General features: G+C 41.7%; 1 protein-coding gene and 1 long non-coding RNA gene across 2 annotated transcripts in view; one reads left to right on the top strand and one right to left on the bottom strand.

Moving 5' to 3' along the window:
- Positions 1 to 1,752, top strand: part of LOC138777748 (uncharacterized) — a 5,994-nt gene extending 4,242 nt beyond the window's left edge. The window contains exons 6-8 of the long non-coding RNA XR_011360834.1: positions 110 to 234; positions 797 to 884; positions 1,466 to 1,752. This is a non-coding gene — a long non-coding RNA (uncharacterized lncRNA). The remainder of the gene's footprint in view (positions 1 to 109; positions 235 to 796; positions 885 to 1,465) is intronic.
- Positions 1,753 to 7,761: 6,009 nt separating this feature from the next.
- The window catches only part of LOC138783368 (uncharacterized), a 32,697-nt gene continuing 23,003 nt past the window's right edge, over positions 7,762 to 17,455 (bottom strand). Inside the window, exons 3-6 of the mRNA XM_069958008.1 lie at positions 10,908 to 10,991; positions 10,269 to 10,343; positions 9,401 to 9,774; positions 7,762 to 8,348 (exon numbers count right to left, since the gene is read on the bottom strand). Coding sequence (XP_069814109.1) covers positions 8,156 to 8,348; positions 9,401 to 9,774; positions 10,269 to 10,343; positions 10,908 to 10,991 — 726 coding nt within the window. The 3' untranslated portion in view covers positions 7,762 to 8,155. The remainder of the gene's footprint in view (positions 8,349 to 9,400; positions 9,775 to 10,268; positions 10,344 to 10,907; positions 10,992 to 17,455) is intronic.

Raw genomic sequence — 17,455 nt, 5'->3', positions numbered from 1 at the left:
ATTGTTGATACAGTTGTGTGCATTTTATACTACTTATTTACTCTACATGCTTTAAAAGATAGTTATTAACCATGTGATCTTTTTTTTTTTTTTTTTTCCCTTTCAAAAGTTTTTACCGTTAGCTGCACCAACTGATTTAAATTCCAGTGCGATCTTATCTAATTTTCTTCCGGAGGTACTTTATATGTGCACGCCGATTTAAGAGGGTCTAAACCAAAAAAAAATTTTAGACCAGTAAGTATGGAAGTGATTTGAAGTGACATTACTAGCATGGCCAGGCTAAAGCACTGGAGGCGGTTCAACACACCCTTATTGCGCGTAAACCCAAGCTCCTCCGTTACGCGACTACGTTACAATCAATGAAACACTATCATAGAGGGGTAATGGTTTTCTCCCACTAAGGGTAAGTCTGCTTGCCTCCAGTGCTTCAGCCTGTTTATTTGACTTTTATTTTAAAAGTTTTTGGTGTAGAGAATGTGTATAATTTAAAATATTTTTAACAAAGTTATTGATAAAAAAGTAATGGTAGTATGACCAGTCCAAATGCATATTGCTTCTATGATCAACGTGCCTAAAAGAAAGCTCTACACCGGCATTTCTGCCTTTGTATGTTGAATTGAGCCATTTTTTTTTTTTATATTTCAAAAAATGTATATCCCATTATTTGATGTACATTAACCGGTTGTTTTTTGTGAACATCTATTTTTTATAAACTTTTTCTTTTTATAGTAATACTACTCTTTTATAAATAGTAATAGTTGTTTCTCATTATTTACTATTTCTATCTAATTTTCAGGTTTGCGCAATTGTTGAATAACAACGTATATTGGCTGCAACAGATGCCAACATTCCTATATTGTGTCTGAAGTATCGAGTTTTGTAAAGTAAGTCCCAATTTACAGATAATTAAAAGAGAAGCCAAATGCAGCCACCACCAGGTTCTTTTCTTGTATACTCACCACAGCTGTTCATAGTCCTGTGGCGCAGCTCTAACCGTGCGCAATGACTCCTCTTCTGAATTCTGTTATAGTACGCCAGAAGGCACGCTTTACAATCTATTCTCTATGTAGATTTCTGGCGTTCGATCTCATCAGCGATAATGAGTTCGAGTAGATGCTGCCGTGATTTTAACGTTGATGCAGAACCATAATTAACGCTGTGGGTCAATAATCGTGCCTGCGACTGCCATGGGGTTTAACGATAAATTTACTTTTTTTTTTTAAACTTATTTGGGTGCATTTACACTGAAAGATTGCAATGGAGAGAGCAGAGCCTGTCTTCACTGGCTTCTCTGTAATGAAGACGTGTTTGCCTGATAATGCACAGATAAGAAGTCGGGAGGGAGGCTCGGAGATCGCTTATACTACCGATTTATTCAATAAATAAAAATATGACAGTTACGCTTGACTAAAAAAAAAGCTTAAAATTTTTTGATTTAATTATATTTTATTTTTAATTCCTCTAGGCCTTGAAAATGCCCACATGCTTTGTGAAAGGATGTAAAACCAAATGGATACCTAGTGAATGTTATACGACTATGCATGCTTTTCCACACGATAAAGAAATGGTTTTGCAGTGGCTGATAGCCATTCCGAATGAGTTTGAAAATATCAATGACACAGCTGAGCGCATTTCAAATAGCAAGAAAGGTATATATCGGATATGTTCACGTCATTTTACAGAGCAATGTTATGACAATCGAAAAAAAGCTCGTGTACTAAAAAAAGGTTCTCGGCCTACAATTTTTAATACAGTGTCTAGTGTCTCAAATGAGCGAATAAAAGTATCTAAGAATGTAGATCAGTACACATGCCCAACAAAATCTTCTTTTTCCTATGATCATAACTACTCAGTAACTGAAGTTGTATATGGTGTTAATTTAGCTCCGGAGGCGGCTAAATTGTTCAGAAATGCTGAAAAGGAATATGGTAAAGCTTCTACTGTTAATGACACCCAGCCCTTGTTGCTGAATATACCTTTAAAAAGTAATCCAAAAAAAAAAATTGTGGTTGCTAAGCCAGTAAAAGACTGTACTACAGCCAAAGTCAACGTAAAAAATGTATTTACTAAAACTGAACCATTTTTGGGAAAAAAACATAAAAAAATTCAAGTGTTCTATAATCATTTTACACACGACATTGGAATTCAGTGTAACCTAGTAAACTTACCACCGTTAACCAAAACAAAAACTAGTGCATTAGTTCAAAACAATGAATTACATACTTGCACACCTGTGAAAACTTTATCAGGTGTGAACCTAGATACTGAAGTCAATTCTTCAGTTATCAATTCTTTACAAAAGACACCTCATTTTGATTGTCCTATCTCACCTATTTTTAAATCTCCATCCTTCACTTTAGTTAGCTCTGACTCAGAAATAGAAAATTCTGCTTCCAAAAAAAAAAATTATGATAGTAGCTACTTACCTTCGGAGGAGGACGAAAATTTATTTGAGCGAACAATGATGGCTAATGAATACTTTACTGTTTCCGAATCTGATTTGTCTAACACAGAGCAAAATCCATCCAGTCAATTACATAATAGTGATTTTATTGCGGAAAGGAAATTTATTGTTTTTGAGAGTCAACTGAAAAAACTAATACTGAAATGCCACTGTGAATATACCCCAGAATGTCAGTCCTCTATTTCCTCTTATAAATTAGTTGTTAGAGGTTCAGCTGTAGCAATACATGCAAATTGTAGCAAATCACACCATTTCAAGTTATGGGACAGTCAGCCCTGTATTGGCAATATGCCACTTGGAAACCTACTGATGTCCACAGCTATCCTCCTTAGTGGCTCCACCTATCTAAAAGTATCAAATTTTTTAAAGATTTTTGGAATAGTATCCATTGGTAAAACTAAACATTTTTCCAATCAAAGTCGATTTTTGTTTCCAACTATTAATCATTTTTGGACAGTTGATAGACAAAACAGTATAAGACATATTTCGGGTAAACCTGTAGCAGTCGCCGGTGATGGTCAATGTGACTCACCTGGTTTCTGTGCGAAGTACTGTACCTATACAGTCATGGATTTAAATTCCAAAAAAATTCTTGACTTTCAAGTAGAACAGGTTAGCCAAAATATATCATCTGTTTCTTTGGAAAAAAAAGCCTTTGTTCAGTGTATAGATCGACTTAGCAGTGATTTAAATATTCGTGTGATATGCACTGACCGCCACGTTAGCATTAGAAAAATTATTCGTGAGCAGTATCCAAGTATTATACAACAATTTGATGTCTGGCATTGTGCCAAATCTATTGGATCTAAGTTACTCAGTGCTAGTAAGCGTCAAGACTGTAAAATTCTAGCACGTTGGGTAAACGCCACCAAGGACCATCTTTGGTGGTGCTCACAAACGTGTAATCGGAATCCAGATGTGCTAGTGGAAAAATGGAAATCCATTACTTTTCATGTTATAAACCAACACTCTTGGGAAGGTGCTGAACATTATTCGGCATGTGAACATGACACTTTGACTGACACAGTCGAACGTAGACGAAAGTGGCTAACAGTGGGTTCCACAGCCTACAATGCTTTTAAAACTATAGTATTAAACCCAGCATTTATCAAAGATATTAGACATCTAACTCATTTCTTCCATACCGGTGATCTAGAATCATTTCATTCAAGCACGCTGAAATATCGTTCAAAGAGAAACCATTTCTCTGTTAATGGTATGATTGCACGGACCCAGCTCTCTGCTTTGGAGCATAACAATAATGTAAATAGACAGCAAGCAACAGCCAAAAAAAAAATTGGCGTAGAAACAAATATGCCCAGACATCGTTTTACATATAGTAAAGCCAAGAAAGATTGGATAGTGCAAAAAATCTTTGAGGAAAGAAATTTGGATCATTTACCTCACATAATCAATGGAATAGTATCAATGGCTGAAGGATCTGTGAGTTTTGAATGGGATTCTAAAAATGAAACTGCTCCTAAAAACATTGCTAGCAAACCAATGCCTGATAAGAAATTTCTCTTGGAAAAACATTTGTCCCGTTTTAGGGAAATGTGAGCTGAACATTTCATTTAAAATCTATTTTGTGTTATTTTGGACTCTGTAAAAAGAGTTTTCACCCTCCTAACAGCTTGGACCTTTGGATAGCTGCTTTTAAAGCAGTAGTGCAGCTTTTTAAAGCTAACCTATGTCTTCCTTCGTGCCGGGGTGAGAGGCTCCCGATCGCCATCTACAGCCACCTATACTCACCTGATCCCACCGGGTCACGCATTATTTATGTTGTCGGGTCACCGATCTCAGCCACTGTAGCCCGGCCGCCACGCTGATAGATGAGTGCAACACTCATAGAGAAAATGACAGGAGAGTCCAGTGCTCCGTCATTCTCTATGAGCGTTAGACTCATCTCTCAGCGCTAGGCCTGGCCTGGGCTGCAGCGGCTAAGATCTCCGTGACCCAACCATCTCAAGAAGCGTCACCCGGCGTGATCAGGTGACTACAGGGTGCTGTAGCGGGGGTCTGGATCCTGTCAACCCTGCACGGGTGGTTTATCTAATTATTATTTCTCCAACATAGACCAATCGGGTCAATTGGATAATACTGATTTTATCGCAGAAAGGAAATTTATTGTTTTTGAGAGTCAACTGATAAAAGTAATAATGAAATGCCACTGTGAATATACCCCTGAATGTCGGTCCTCTATTTCCTCTTATAAATTAATTGTTAGAGGTTCAGCTGTTGCAATACATGCAATTTGTCCCATAACTTGAACTGTTGTGATTTGCTACAATCAGCCATGTATTGGCAATATGCCACTTGGCAACCTAATAATGTCTTCCGGTATCCTACTTGTTGGCTAAACCTATTTTAAAGTATATAATTTATAAAAAATTAGAAAGATAGTATACATTTGAAAAAGTAAACATTTTTCTATTTTAAATATATTCTTTTTACGTACTCTAAATCATTTTTGAACCATGGATAGACAGAACACTATAAGATATATTTGTGTTAAACCAATAGCAGTCAGTGATGGTCAATGTGTGAATACTCAACTGATGTGTGTACACCCCACCTGTCATTTTGGTGACTAAGACCTAATATTCTGGATGGTGGACAGATTGCACCACCCTCCCTCTCCACCACCCCACCCTCCTTTTACTCATCATAAGATGCTTATCAGCCATTGGCTGAGTTTATTTATGCTCGAACAATTGCAGTTGACCAGCTGTGTGACCAAAGTTGCGGTGTGGTTGACATCACGAATATGCCCTTATTGTCCCCAAGATAACGGACGGGTTGTACAGGCATCTGGTGAATATAGTGCAGTACAATAACGTGGTTCTGTTGACACGGTGAAGGGGGCAAGTCAATAACATATTACACTTTAAGTTGGATAATTACTTTATGTGTGTTATGTAGTGAATATTTTTAAAAGTCCCCACTACAACATCAATCTAAGATAGCTGATGGTGTCCATTTTGAAAATGTTTAATTTGTTGGCCTTACTAAACCCTTTTATACTTTTTGCATGTGTCAAATTGGCACAGCCTATAGTCACTGTGGACTTGCTTGCAACGCCTCGCTGTAACTCCTTCACACCTTCTCAATTAGTAAGTTGTCTTGAAAGCCTTGTTTAGCTTTTCAAATTTTATCATAAATGCACTGGTGAAGTGTGTGATGTCCATCAGCGATAACGTTATTATCAACTGATACTTTAGGATACGTTTTTAATGCTCGTGTCGTGTGTGTTATCTTATTTTTAAAATTTCAATTACTTTGTCACGGAGACATTGTGCATTGTGTGGGCTGTGTATTGCAGGGGCTGTGGATGTTGGTAGGGGTGTGTGGATGGGCATAGGGGTGTGGATGAGGGGTGAGTGGATAAGCGTCGGTGTGCGTTGAAGATGTGAGTGTATGGTTGTGTGGCTGAAGGGAGGGGGATGTGTATGTTGGGGTTGGTGTAATGGTAGTGGATGAGGGGAGGGGTGTGTGATGGGAATGGCTGGGTGTGTGTGGATTAGGAGTGTTGGAGTGGTGTGTGCATGATTGGAGAGGTGTGTAAGAGGAGGGGTGAGTGGATGAGCGTAGGTGTGTGTGGATAAAGGGAGGGGTATGTTTATGATGGGAGTTGATGGGTGTGTGGATGATGGGAGTTGAGGGGTGTGCGGCTAATGGTAGGGGTTGTTTATGATAGGAGGGGGGGGGGTAGTAAGGATGGAGGGGGTGGACTGTGGATGGATGGTGTTTGGTGATAGTGGTTGGGATAAGGTTGGTGCCACCCACAACCCTGCCATCCACTCAATCCACAATTGACAAACACGGATACACTAAAGAAAATGTAAGTAAAAACAAACACACACGACAAGACTAACAAATGTCTTATGTATATCAGCGACCGCGTTAGACGCGTGCATATATACTCACAGCTGTTTTTTGGTATAGCGCATAGATGTTGAAATCCGTCTTGACTGATATCCGCCATTTCTGTGACTACTGTTCTTAGGCCTGTAATTGACTGACATAAGTAATGCTATTGCAGAGCTACTGAATGAAAGCGTGTGAGAACTGGCGTTTGACATGGCTGAGAATAGGAGTCACAGCAGAGGCTGATGTAAGCAAGCGCTGCATTTCAGTAGCGCCACTTTAAACCAAAAAGCTACAGTGAGTATATATGGCAGCTGCTAACGGGGCTGTTGGTGTATTTTTAGATAATTCTTTTCGCATTGTCTAAGACGTGATGAATGGATGAAAATTTACATTGTTGTGTTGGTTAATAATTTGTTTATGGTGAATAAATACAATTGTAGAATTGTTGTTCCATATTCTGATTTAACAATGAATTTAAATATTTACACTTGTATAACCAATTTATGCTAAATATCTACTCTCTTTTGCAATCAAATGTTGTAGCGAATTTTTTTGCTCTACAAATTGTGACAAATAAATTTTGATTGTTTTAAAAGAATATAACTTGTTTTTATTACATAGGTCTTATAAATACTTTACAATCATATGCAATTTTTTTTACAAACATTTCAAATTACAATATTTAATCAAACTTATGGGTAACTTATATAACTTTACGGTTATGGAAATGTGATACTTTCCGGAAAGATGAATAGCACTGTAATGCAAAGTCTGTGTTATGTCATGAAATGGCAAAAATTTTTGGTTATGCCTCAAAGTGAACCAAAAATCATGACTACTCTACATAGATACGGTGGCTTTTACATTGGGTGAGTGATAAAATCACCTGTTAACGTATCTGTGAAATTCATTTTTTATTTTTACTGATAATAGATAATACGGTACTAGATAATCCATTCTCCAAAATATGCCCCAGGAATACTGTACTGACCACGAATGTGAAAGCACATTGGAGTGTTATGATGTTTGTTGAGCAAACTCAACAGGGAACCACAAAAATTACAGTCTCAGTTGCGCCATAGTCATGCTGTGCCGTGACACATGAATTATGCATCCTCAAACGATCCTAGAACATATTCCCACACACCCTTTAAACCTTAATCTTGTCTAAATTGACCCTGGCAGGATGGTCAGCCACCCAGCTATTCTATACAATTGAAACATTTTGTAGTATGAGGGTCCATTTACACAGAAAGATTATCTGACAGATTATCTGCCAAAGATTTGAAGCCAAAGCCAGGAATGGATTTGAAAAGAAATCTCAGGCTTTACTTTGACCTGATCTCTGTTTATAGTTGGTTTCTGGCTTTGGCTTCAAATCGTTAGCAGATATCTGTCAAAATATTTTGGTGTAAATGGAACCTGACTTTTGCATATACTCCACCTGTGCAGCTCACATATTTGCATACATAATCCACCTGAGAAGCGCAATCTTCAAATATAATGCTCCTGTGCAGCTCAAACTATACATAAACTATAACCAAGCAAGTTATTCTACTTCTACATATACCACTGAACTATAATAAACTTGTGCAGCTCACTAATCAGATTTCATCCATAGATGCACTGCCTGTGAGTTCAATGAGATGCATTGGGGGCAGCGTAACAAAATCAACTAGTTTGCGACAGAAAAGAGATGAGTGTTGTGAAAGGTAAACTAAAATAAAGTTCACAGGGCCAATCTTCTAATTTCCCAAAAATAAAGCTATAATCATTGAAAAAACAAAAAAGGATGAAAATAAAAAATACATAGAAAATTATTCAAATGTCCATTGCCATATCAGTGGCAGGATAATCGTGAGTTTGTATAAAGCCCATATATAAGCCGTCTTCATCTGGAAAAGTGCAGCGTACTAGGTGGACAACACAAGAGGGTATTGGGATACGTCGATGTTTGCCAAGAAAACCGTGAATCATTCGGGTATAACTCCGATACGCTGCTTTTCGAAGCAATCTATTAAAAAGAAAAATATAAATTAGTTTTAAATTTTGTTATATAATCTATTAACACTGTTTTATGTTAAAAAAAATTGTACACAAAATTAAATATATGTGCCTTGAGTATACTGCATCCATGGTACTGGCCAGTGCAGGTTCAGAGTGGCCTCTCTGAGCTGAAAGGCCACTCAGCCAATCAGTGTAAGTTATTGCCCGAGCGGCCTTTCAACTGAGACATGCCACAATGAACCTGTAGACAACAGCCACAGGGCGAAGCAATTCAAAAGAGAACAACTAGATGTGCGGTAGTCTTTTGTATTTCGAAAAATATATAAAAATAGCCGATCATCAGTGTAATCGGACAATTTATTGCTATCTAGGTGTGCATAAATCAAGATATTTGTCTGGCACATTGTTGAAGTCAAAGCCTGGAATGGTTTAAATAAATAACATACCTTTATAAACAGTTATCTGTTTATATTCTGTTCCTTGTTTCGGCTACAAAAATGTGTCTGATAAATGTCTCTTTTTAAACACACCAATACACGGAGCAATAATCAGCTGATTATGTTTAGGTATAATACAGCCCTTACCGAGAATTATCTGTATCCAACAGTGGAATTTTATTACACTAATACAATGCATTTTGCATCTTACTACGTTATAAGTCATAAAGTTTTGAAAATATAAAATAAGTTTATAACACAGCAAGGCTGAAGCTCTTGAGGCAGGCCGACCCACCCTTAGTGGGAGGAATCCCTAGCCCCTCTGATAGGGTTCCATTGATTACCCTGAGGGGCTGTAGTTTCTTACCACTAAGGGTGAGTCGTCTCGCCTCCATTGCTTCTGACTCAGCATGGTGGTATAGTCACTTGAATGTGGTGCTTCCCGCACTCATACATGCTGCCCAGTCTGTGAGCATCGAACGTGCACACCATATAGTAAAATGTTGCACTGTGAAACACCACTCAGACTGTACTATGATATGACAAGCCTACTTGGTGATTATTCATTAAAATACAGAATCCAAAGATTTAAATGTAGATATTTATATATTAATATATTTACCTTTTGGGAGTATCTTGATGATCATTGCTAGGGCAAGCCATATGAAATTCTAGCATCCACTGAAAATGCTCTGAATGTAGACACCTTTCTTTAAATTCATGCACCTCCGTGATACATTCCTGTGTTTCTAATATTTTGGATACAGCATTTTCAAATTCGATGCAACAGACAGACTCCGGAGCGGTTGGCATTATAATACAATTTTTACACATGCACCAGTCTATAGACCCAACACGAGAAATTATAGGATCCATAACATTCAGATCTGAAAATTTTTCCTCTGAAGTCTCTGGGTCGTTCTGGAAACACTGGGCAGATATATTGTTGTTTGCTGTAGCTTGAAATTCTAAATCTTGAAGTAATTCTTCTAGGTCCTAGAAAGTAAATAACAAATTTCATATTACAGTTCTTAAAGAAGCAGTTCACTTATTTTTTTTTGGGGGGGGGGCCTTAGCCTGTGGCATGTATACTTACAGAAGATGATCGATGTCCCGCGGCGTAGCTCCGGTCCCGTCACGCACTACCATAAAAATCCGGCGCGCGCTCACTTCCGCCGGCAATGTGACTCCTCTTTTCAGGCTTGTAATTTGAACCACGGAAGTCACGCACTTCACTAGAGAATGCATGGAAGCGAGTGACTTCCGGCGTATAAAGACAGGACAGAGAAGAGGACTGACAGCAGCACCCGGCGGAAGTGAGCGCGCGCCAGATTTGTATGGTACTGCGTGACGGGACCGGAGCTACGGCGCGGGACACCGATGATCTTCTGTAAGTATACATGCCACAGGCTACCAGCGGGGCCCCAAACATTAAAAAAAATAAACAGCCTCTTTAATAAGATTATAAATTATATATTATCAATACTCACTGTGTCATAAGGATGAATTCCAACTTCAGGTGAAGAAATACTGATATCCTTGTCACTTTCAGTGTTATTATCGATCTATGGATAAGAAATGAAGTTACTGTACCACCAGGCCCAGACTAAAGCAATGGAGGCTGACTGACAAAACCACTGATGTAATAAACCCCAGCCCCTCCATGCTGATATCCTTGTCACTTTCAGTGTTAGTATCGATCTATGGATAAGAAATGAAGTGACTGTACCACCAGGCCCAGACTAAAGCAATGGAGGATGGCTGACAAAACAAGTGATGGAATAAACCCCAGCCCCTCCATGACTTGACTACATTAGAATCAATGGAACCATATCATAGAGGGGCTGAGGTTTCCTCTCACTAAAGGTGGTTTGGCCCGCCTCCAGTGCTTCAGCCACGGACTGTTGTTACAGACACTATAAATATTTAACTAGGGAGGGTCCAAACAGGCCAATGTTCCTGATCGGCTATGATTCACGCTGTCTGGCTGCCCTGTGCAGCGGGTGAATACAGCTGGAGGACCGCCTGGAAAAATGGGATACAGCCATGGCCATAGGCTGTATGACGTTTTGGACCATCCGTACATGTAAAACATGAAATTTAATTAAAAATAAAAATTAATTACTTACACTTCTTTGGGTATCAAGGTCGTCTTCATTTGTTGATGAAAATGCTGAGCAACCACTAATTATGGAAAAATTTTCATCCTCAAACTGAAAATTAAATATATATGTATATAAATGAATAAATGTTTATAGTAAGACATGTAAAAAGGTAAGATTAAAATACCATAAATAAAACACATATGCTAGATTAGATGATACCAGTGGATATTGTTTGGAACCAACATAAAAAGATATGATAGTCTGCTGGCATGGACTACATGTTATAGGATCAACAGCAGAAGAGAACTATGTCCTATAGACTTCAAGGATTTACAGAATATATTACGCCTGGCCATCCCTTATCTCCATGAAACAAAAAAACACAACGTGCTTGATAAGTCATATAAATGTTTTTGATATATAATATTAGTATGAAAAAATATTCAACTTAACGAAGAATCGGTCACACTGGAGTCCATTGTACTGGTGAAGTGGCACCTTCTCCTCTAATATAGTTTTTTCTTACTTGATAGAGAAAGCAATCAGTAAAGTTCATCAATTGATCTTTTTTGATATGGGCCAACGGTCAAGCTGCAAGATAATTGTTTCTAGAATAGGGGAGATAAAAAATTATTTTAAAACAATCTAATGGAACAGCATCTTTCTATAAACGACACAAGCTCATTGATAAGAGCATTTCAGGTACTGGTACTCGACATCACATTGTCCAATAGTGTAGCTCAAAGACCACATATCATCAAAAGTGAAATATCATAAATAAATAATGCATGAATTCAGCTCACACTTCGCAGACTGCACAGGTGCAGCTCACACTTCGCAGACTCTGCACAGGTGCAGTTGATAAATTCACCATACACATATCCAGCTGGTGGATTTCAAACACGCCAAAAGGGCGCACTTCGCGCAAAAATTTCCCGCCAATAGTCTCTTCCCGCTAAGTGGACAACTGCAAATAATTCCCGCCAACCCACAAAGACAGAAAATGAGAAGACAATACCTGGCACCTCATGCTGATGACTATGGACCCCTGGATATACAAATTTGGCCAAACTAGAAATTACATACATACCGCCTCATGCTGCGACATGTGGGTGCCCCCACCACCTCACGGCAGGCAAACAAGCGCGCGGACGAGACACCGTGCTGCTGTATGTGCGCGCCCACGACACAGCATGCTGGCGGACATGTGCAGCCCCTACACCACAGACTGTTGAAACTGTGCCCAAATGAGAGATTACATACATACCGCCTCATGCTGCGACATGTGGGTGCCCCCACCACCTCATAGCTGGCAAACAAGCGCGCGGACGAGACACCGTGCTGCTGTATGTGCGCGCCCACGACACAGCATGCTGGCGGACATGTGCAGCCCCTACACCACAGACTGTTTAAACTGTGCCCAAATAAGAGATTACATACATACCGACTCATGCTGCGACATGTGGGTGCCCCCACCACCTCATAGCTGGCAAACAAGCGCGCGGACGAGACACCGTGCTGCTGTATGTGCGCGCCCACGACACAGCACACCTCTACTCTTCGGGTGCTGACGGCTGTCTTCTGGGCTTGGAAACACGCCCATAAAGTGGGGCGTGGAATAAAGGCAGTGCTTCATTGCGAAAGGGAGGCTGGGAGTTGTAGGAAAATGAAGGAGAAGCGTAGCCGTGCGTAGCCACGCTGTTGGGGGAGTGTCCGCAACGGTCTCGGTGCCGAAGATGACAACAAGATGGCCGCGGAGTCCGATAAAAAGAGGTGGAAAATTGATATTTGGAAGGGGGTAAGTTAATGCAAACATAGATCGGGGGAAACATGGCCTGAATATCGGTGCATTGATTGAAAAAAAAAAAGTGAACTGCTTCTTTAACCCCTTAGTGACCGCCGATACGGCTTTCTACGGCGGTCACTAATGGGCCTTATTCTGCTGCCATCAGCTTTTTACGGCGATGGCAGAGAATAAGGCTGCGGGGCCGGGACGGCCCCCACCCCATCCCCCCGGCTACCGGAGGTAGCTGAGGGGTTGGGGCAGTGTGTGAGGTCCGTCCCGGCCCCCCCCCTTACCGACGATCGCCGCTATTAACGTTATAGCGGCGACCGTCGGTAATGGAGATTACCGGTGCCGCCGCCGCCTTTCATCTCCCCCCGCTGTGAATCTACGGCGGGGGGAGATGAAATAAGTATCCCCCAGACCTCAGATCAGCCCCCCCTAGTGCCCCGATAACTAACCCCCCTCCCCCGGCGGCCATCATTTCCAAGATGGCCGCCGCTATCGCTGTGAACCGACTAACGTCGGTTCACAGCGATTAAAAGGTTAAAATGAATGAAAGCCCCATGCTCTCCGCCACCGGAGGTAGCAGAGAGCATGGGGCAGTCATCGGGGACCCCCCTGTGGGGTCCCGGTACAAGCGATCAGCGGTATATACTATATACCGCTGATCGCTTGTGCCATGTGCTCCCGGCACTTTTTATCCCCTGTCACCATGAATGATTGGTGACAGGGGATAAAAAGTGATGTCCCCCCACCCCCCAAGTCGCCCCCCACCCCCCCTGTCACCCCCGTCCCCCAGTCACCCTCCCTTCCCCATATACTCACCGGATCGACGGAGCTCCTTCCTCCTCGACGTCCTGGCTGGTTATGAAGTGCGCATGCGCTTCACAACCAGCCAACTCTGAAAATTTAAAGTGACAGAGACCAATTTGGTCTCTGTCACTGAACTATGATTACTGAGATAGAAAATATCACAGTAATCATAGTAATACAGTGAAAATGAATATGTAAAGTACAAAAAGTGACAAACATACAAAAAAATAAAACACACACTTTTTATTATAGTAATAATTGCAGTTTACTCCCAAATTACCCCTAACCCCTCCCCAGATTACCCGTAACCACCGCACGTTGCCCGTAACCACCGCACGTTGCCCGTAACCACCGCACGTTGCCCGTAACCACCGCACGTTGTCCGTAACCACCGCACGTTGCCCGTAACCACCGCACGTTGCCCGTAACCACCGCACGTTGCCCGTAACCACCGCAAATTGCCAGTGACCCCCTCCAGATTGCCCGTAACCACCCCAAATTACATGTACCCACCCCAGATTACCTATAAGCACTTCAGTTTATCAGTAACAATCCCAGATTGTCTGTAACCCTTCCAGGTTGCACATAACCCCCCCAGGTTCCCCGTAATCATGCCAGATTACATGTAACCCCCCCAGATTGCACGTAACCACTGCGCGTTGCCTCTGACCACGCCACGATGCCTCTGACCACGCCACGATGCCTCTGACCACGCCACAATGCCTCTGACCACCGCACGTCGCCTCTGACCACCGCACGTCGCCTCTGACCACCGCACGTCGCCTCTGACCACCGCACGTCGCCTCTGACCACCGCACGTCGCCTCTGACCACCGCACGTCGCCTCTGACCACCGCACCTTGCCTCTGACCACCCCAAATTGCCAATGACCCCCTCCAGATTGCGGTGCCCATGTCAGATTACAGGTACCCACCCCAGATTGCCTATAAGAACTTCAGTTTATCCGTAACCACCCCACATTGCCCGTAACCACCCCACGTTGCCCGTAACCACCCCAGATTGTCAGTAAGCACTGCAGGTTGCGCGTAACCACCCCACGTTGCCCGTATCCACCTCAGATTGTCTGTAAGCACTGCAGGTTGCCCGTAACCAGCCAACGTTGCCTGTAACCACCCCAGATTGTCTGTAAGCATTGCAGGTTGCCCGTAACCACCCCACGTTGCCCGTATCCACCCCAGATTGTCTGTAAGCACTGCAGGTTGCCCGTAACCACCCCACGTTTCCCGTAACCATCCCAGATTGTCTGTAAGCACAGCAGGTTGCCCGTAACCAGCCCACGTTGCCCGTTACCAGCCCACGTTGCCTGTAACCAGCCCACGTTGCCTGTAACCAGCCCACGTTGCCTGTAACCACCCCACGTTGCCGTAACCACAGCAGGTTGCCCGTGACCACCACACGTTGCCCATAACCACCACACATTGCCCGTAACCACCCCGCGTTGCCTGTAACCCCCCCACTTTGCCTGTAACCACAGCAGGTTGCCCGTGACCACCCCATGTTGTCCGTAACCACCCCAGATTACCTGTAACCACCTCAGGTTGCCCATAACCACCCCTGGTTGCCCGTAACCACCCCAGGTTGCCCGTGACCACCCCACATTACCTGTAATCTAATTTTTTTTATCTTATTTTAGTAACTGCGCTATTCTAATAACCATTACTAGCTGCGGTTTTGCTCCTGTAAATCGGCGCTCCTTCCCTTCTGAGCCCTGTTGTGTGCCCATACAGTGGTTTATGCCCACATATGGGGTACCGTTGTACTCAGGAGAACCTGCGTTACAGATTTTGGGGTACGTTTTCTCTCCTGTTCCTCGTCAAATTGAGAAATTTCAAACTAAACCAACATATTATTGGAAAAATTCGAGTTTTTCATTTTTACTGGCCAATTTTGAATACTTTCCTCTAATACCTGTGGGGTAAAAATGCTCACCACACCCCAAGATGAATTCTTTGAGGGGTGCACTTTCCAAAATGGGGTGACTTTTGGGGGGAATCTATTCTGCTGACACTACAGGGGCTCTGCAAACGCACCTGGCGCTCAGAAACTTCTTCAGAAAAATCTGCACTGAAAATGCTAATTGGCGCTCCTTCCCTTCTGAGCCCGGCTGTGTGCCCATGCAGTGGTTTATGCCCACATATGGGGTACCGTTCTACTCAGGAGAACCTGCTTTACATATATTGGGGTGACATTTCTCTCCTGTTCCTCGTGAAATTGAGAAATTTCAAACTAAAGGAACATATTATTGGAAAAATTCGAGTTTTTCATTTTTACTGTCTACTTTTGAATACTTTCCTCAAATACCTGTGGGGTCAAAATGCTCACCACACCCCAAAATAAATTCTATGAGGGGTGCACTTTCCAAAATGGGGTGACTTATGGCGAGATTTTACTCCGCTAGCACTACAGGGGCGCTGCAAACGCACCTGGCGCTCAGAAACTTCTTCAGCAAAATCTGCATTGAAAAAGCTAATTGGCGCTCCTTCCCTTTTGAGCCCTCCTGTGTGCCCATGCAGTGGTTTACGCCCACATATGGGGTACCATTGTACTCAGGAGAACCTGCGTTACAAATTTTGTGGTACTTTTTTCCTCTTGTTCCTCGTGAAATTGAGAAATTTCAAACTAAAAGAACATAATATTGGAAAAATTTGAGTTTTTCATTTTTACTGTCTACTTTTGAATACTTTCCTCTAATACCTGTGGGGTCAAAATGGTCACCACACACCAAGATGAATACTTTGAGGGGTGCACTTTCCAAAATGGAGTGACTTTTGGGGGGGTTCTCTTCTACGGACACTACAGGGGCTCTGCAAACGCACCTGGCGCTCGGAAACTTCTGCAGCAAAATCTGCATTGAAAAAGCTAATTGGCGCTCCTTCCCTTCTGAGCCCTCCTGTGTGCCCATGCAGTGGTTTATGCCCACATATGGGGTACCATTGTACTCAGGAGAACCTGCGTTACAAATTTTGGGGTACTTTTTTCCTCTTGTTCCTCGTGAAATTGAGAAATTTCAAACTAAACGAACATATTATTGGAAGAATTCAAGTTTTTCATTTTTACTGTCTTCTTTTGAATACTTTCCTGTAATACCTGTGGGGTCAAAATGGTCACCACACACCAAGATGAATTCTTTGAGGGGTGTACTTTCCAAAATGGGGTGACTTATGGGGGTTTTTCTCTCTGCTGACACTACAGGGGCACTACAAACGCACCTGGCGCTCAGAAACTTCTTCAGCAAAATCTGCATTGGAAAAGCTAATTGGCGCTCCCTTCCTTCTGAGCCCTGCTGTGTGCCCATACAGTGGTTTACGCCCACATATGGGGTACCGTTGTACTCAAGAGAACCTGCATTACAAATTTTGGGGTGCTTTTTCTCTCATGTTCCTTTTGAAAATGAGAAACTTTAATCTAAACGTATATATTATTGGAAAATTTAAATTTTCAATTTTTTTACTGCCTAATTGTGAATACTTTCCTCCAGCCCCTGTAGGGTTAAAATGCTCATTATACCCCTAGATTAATTCTTTAAGGTGTGTAGTTTCCAAAATGGGGTCACTTATGGGGGTTTTCAGGATACCAGACTTCTAAATCCATTTAAAAAAAGAACTGGTCCCTAAAAAAATCAGTTTCACGAAAATGTGATAATTTGCTGATAAATTTCTAAGCCCCATAACACCCTAAAAAAGTAAAATATGTTTACCAAATTATGCCAGAATAAAGAAGACATATTGGTAATGTGACTTAGTAACTAATTTATGTGCTACGACTTTCTTTTTTTAGAAGCAGAGAATTTCAAAGTTCATAAAATGCAAATTTTTTAAATTTTTCATGATATTTTGATGTTTTTCACAAAAAACACACAAAGTAGTGACCAAATTTTGCCACTAACATAAAGTGTCATATGTCACGAAAAAACAATCTCAGAATCGCTAGCATACGTTAAAGCATCACTGAGC

The sequence above is a fragment of the Dendropsophus ebraccatus genome, chromosome 1 (assembly GCF_027789765.1).
Source record: "Dendropsophus ebraccatus isolate aDenEbr1 chromosome 1, aDenEbr1.pat, whole genome shotgun sequence".
NCBI classification, from domain to species: Eukaryota; Metazoa; Chordata; class Amphibia; order Anura; family Hylidae; genus Dendropsophus; species Dendropsophus ebraccatus.
This window is presented reverse-complemented; position numbering and strand designations above follow the sequence as displayed.